Genomic DNA, 4145 nt, shown 5'->3' with positions numbered 1-4145 from the left:
TGTTTCCAAGGAGCGTTCCGTCTCCCCTACATACGTTTCCCGGCACCATTTGCATTGCAATTCGTAGACTACATTCTTTGTCATACATACTCGTTCGCCTCCAGACTGACAGGTAATGCAAGGCCCTAGTGGACGTCCTCTTCGTCTTTTTTCAGTAATGTTGGGCTCGTTTACGCACTTGGGTGGTAACAGCGCCGAACGGCACAGTTGACGCCTGAGGCTGCCCGAGTGCTCGTATACGACACGTACCGGCAACTTGTATTTCCGTATTGCTTTGTTCACATGGTGGTGTACTTCATCGGACTTGAACGGTAGTTTAAGGAAGGCAGAGCGGGGATTACCGCGTCGTCTACGCCGAGGTTTCCTGGCAGCTTCCCTTGCTTCCGATATGATACTGTCTGGTAGTTATTTATGCGCAGTTGTTTGTGTATTTTTTGTTCGCTCTCGGCTTGCATCATGGGGTTAGACGATAGTCGCTGTGCCCTTAGGAATTGAGATTGAGCGACGGCTAACTTGATGTGGTGAGGAACTGCCGATGAATAATCCACCAGTAGGCCACTACTGCATGCCTTCTGGAACAATTTGAATGACAGCTCTCCGGTTTGCCCAACCGCGATCGTTACGTCCATGTAGTCTATGCAGCCACTGTCACAACTTAATTCATGCGTGAATTTGATACGTTCGTGGCTGGCGTTGAATCTTTCTATGAGCTCCAGAAGGCGCTGCCTACCATGTGTCCATAGGATGATGATATCGTCGATGTATCGTCTGAACAGAATAGGTTGGAAGGGTGAGTCCTGAAGAAGTCGTGTCTCAATGGTGTGCATAAACAGGATGGCAAATGGAGGTGCCAGGTTGTTCCCCATAGCAACCCCATCTAGCTGGTGGTAGATCTGTCTGCCAAATCTGAAGTAGTTGTGACTCAGAACAAACTTCAGTAGTGTCCTGACTTGGGTCACGCTCAGCCCGAACATATCAACTCTGTTATGGTGTTGCTCTAGCACGTCACTAACGGCATTCACGCCCTCTTCGATCGGTATGCTGGGATACAAACCCACCACATCCATCGTAGCCAGAATCGTTCCAGCAGGTGCTTTAAGGCCAGGGTATATGGTGCGGATATTGTCTAGCGCGTCTTTGGTGTTGATGAGGTGCGATGGGACAAATGCAAGCAGTTGATGCAATATGCGTTCGAGAACCACCGAAATTCCTGTGACTGGACTGTCACAAGCAGAGACAACAGGTCGGAGGGGCAAATTTTGCTTGTGGTCCTTTGGAAGACCGTATAGTTCCGGGAATCGTGTGTCATGAGGGAGTATTGCAGTCAGAAGATCAGGATCCATATTCGTGCATTGCTCTTCCAGTATGGATTTAACCTCTTTCTCATACGCAGTGATAGTTAGATCCACTTTTCTGTACATAGTGCTGTCAGACAGAAGTGCCTCTGCCTTCTCCAGGTAGAGTTCCTGTTTCATAGCTACTAACTTCTTGCTCTTGTCGGATTGCTTTATCACTACACTGGGGTCATGACGAAGTTCTCTCAGTCCGTCGCGTTCCTCTTGCGTCATATTATGCTTGGGAGGTCTTTGTTTGCCATATGCTGCCAAAACTTCGTCCTTGAAGTTGGCCATCTTTCTTTCCCCATCCTGGCTCATTCTGGGCGGTTGCTTGAAGCCATGCTTCTTTAGCTTCCACAGCCTGCGATCACACTCGGTACCGGTATCGTGGTCGTCCTCTGGCTGGTCCACACCCTGAGGCCGCGCCTGCTGCCATCTCAAAGTGTAAGCCATCCGTTCTACGGAGGTGACCACTTCTGATTTCTCACGACTGGTTAACTTGCCCGTGGACGGTACAAAACCGGGTCCCAGTTCCAATACCCGTCTGGCATTGTCTGTTACACACGAGTCCATGACAAGCGTTCGCCGAGAATGCTCCATTCCCGTCCGGCCGGGACTACCCAGGGCTGTCCCACTCTGGTAGGACGACGCGGGCAAACATGCCTCACACACACACACACACACAAACACTCACACACACAGACGCACGCGCGCACGCATGCAAGCACTCACGCACATACACACTAAAACACAGAGTGTGGTTGCTTGCCCAGACTCTCATACACCCAGAGTTGATTGCACAAACACCCACAAACCCAGCCATAAACACAGGGTGTGGTTGCTTGCACGTAGGCACACACACACACACACACAGACACAGACATACACACACACACTCACACACACACACACACACACACACACACACACCAGTTCTGTCCTGTAGCCACTACCACTAGGGTCACGTGGGCCCCGGAGGGGCAGCAGAGAGAGAGAGAGAGAGAAAGAGCACGCCAGCCGATGGCGCTCCAGATGCGAGACTAGTCGGAACCGGCGAGAGCAGATACACATATGCCGGAACTTGTCCCGTTCTCTGGCCGTTGGTCACACACACACACACACACACACACACCCCACAGGCACACAATGTCCACGAGCAAAAACAACCACACGAAGAAAGTGTAGGCGATTGACCACCCACACACACACATGCTAACAAGGTGTTGGCGTAAACGTGCTCTTAAACACACACAAGCGCAAACACAATCGCGCACGCAGACGTGCATATGATCGCACACATGCACACTCGCAGGCGCACACACGCGCAAGCCCCCCAAGTGAGGGTGCTTGCGCACGACCACACACATATGCAGACACGCACACCTGGTCCTGGTCCTAGGCTGGTAAGCACTGCCATTATGGTCACGTGTCCCCTTTGTGGGGCCGACAACATGGAAACGACGAGCGACGGCCGAAAGTCGGCAGTCTGCCAAGAGATCAGGAACCATGTTCAATTGGCACCACGAGAGAACCATCTCTGGCAGCTATGGATTTGGAAGCCACGAGTAGAGCGGCAGCACCGACCACATGCCCCACAGTGGGCCTTGCAACACGCGCGAGCAAGCGCGCGTGCACACACACACGTACGCACGCACACACATAACCATCATAGCAACTTCTTTTAAATCCAATTCTCCATGATTACACAAACTATGACAAAAAATAAACAAAATTACATATAGAACATTGTAACCACACATAGAAATTACTATCAGTTCATAAATCAATGATGAAAAAACAACATAGCATAGCAGTAGCAGCAGATATGATTATAGGCATGAAAACATCAGAAATCTATTCACAACAGTCCTCAACATTAGAGTAGTAAGCAGGCAAGCAGCAAGCAAAAACAGAATATCTACAAGAAGAAAAGCAGGCAAAAAACATATCGATGGTCAGGGTTTAGGGGTAGGGGGTATACAGGGGAACAAAACAATACAAAACTTTACATTCTCTCAAGAATTTACAACAAATTTACTGTGTTTATATGACTGTGTGGTCAAATTACAACACAACATACATTGTCACAATCACATTACACTCACTCAACCAGTCTACATACTCACACACCACACAAGCGATCCGGACACTCCCTCTCTGTGAACACAGTGAGAAGTTGAGAACAAACATTCTCACTCAAGCCACAGTCATACACTGACAGTGTACGTAACTGTGCACACACCTTCACTGCTTCAATGAATCTCAATTCATCATCCTCACTACCCACAAACACATTCCTATTCAACCACAATAGTACCAGCTGTGTACATTGCTCCAACATACCACTTAGTACAGACAGCGGTGCAGCAACATCACTATACATGTACTGGACATAGATAGTGTGTACATTCTTACACTGACTAAGTGCACGGCACACCGACACAAAACCACTCACACCCACAGGGTTACCACTGACATACACAACCATAAGACTAGCAGACATGGCTGAAATCAGGGAGGACAATGCCTGACCATCATGAATACCATTCCACAGTAGATGTAGTACACGTACACTACTACACCTCTGTAAGCCTGCTGATAAGCTGTGAAATGACTCATCACCAATACTACAATCGGCGAGGTCGACTTCCTCCAAATCACTACACGTATAGACACACAGTAAAGAACTGAGAGCAACACATTCATGAGAAGAAAGAGAAACGCCACGGAGATTGAGCTTTGATGCAAGTATAGCACGAAAGAAAGGGTGTGTCCAGTTGCAGGACACACCGTGATACTCTGCATGCT

The 4145-nt window shown here is 48.9% G+C and overlaps 1 protein-coding gene across 1 annotated transcript; it reads right to left on the bottom strand.

Annotated features, from left to right (window-relative positions):
* Positions 1-278: 278 nt before the first annotated feature.
* On the bottom strand, positions 279-1937 carry LOC135829876 (uncharacterized). Its single transcript, XM_065342258.1, has one exon. It carries the CDS (start codon positions 1935-1937, stop codon positions 279-281), a length of 1659 nt encoding a protein of 552 aa, XP_065198330.1.
* Between the last annotated feature and the right edge of the window lie 2208 nt (positions 1938-4145).

This window comes from Sycon ciliatum, chromosome 13, assembly GCF_964019385.1.
Source record: "Sycon ciliatum chromosome 13, ocSycCili1.1, whole genome shotgun sequence".
In the NCBI taxonomy this organism is placed as follows: Eukaryota; Metazoa; Porifera; class Calcarea; order Leucosolenida; family Sycettidae; genus Sycon; species Sycon ciliatum.
This window is presented reverse-complemented; position numbering and strand designations above follow the sequence as displayed.

Bases quoted from the DNA above. Each gene is read 5' to 3' on its own strand.
- LOC135829876 (XM_065342258.1), bottom strand. From the start codon at position 1,937: ATGGAGCATTCTCGGCGAACGCTTGTCATGGACTCGTGTGTAACAGAC.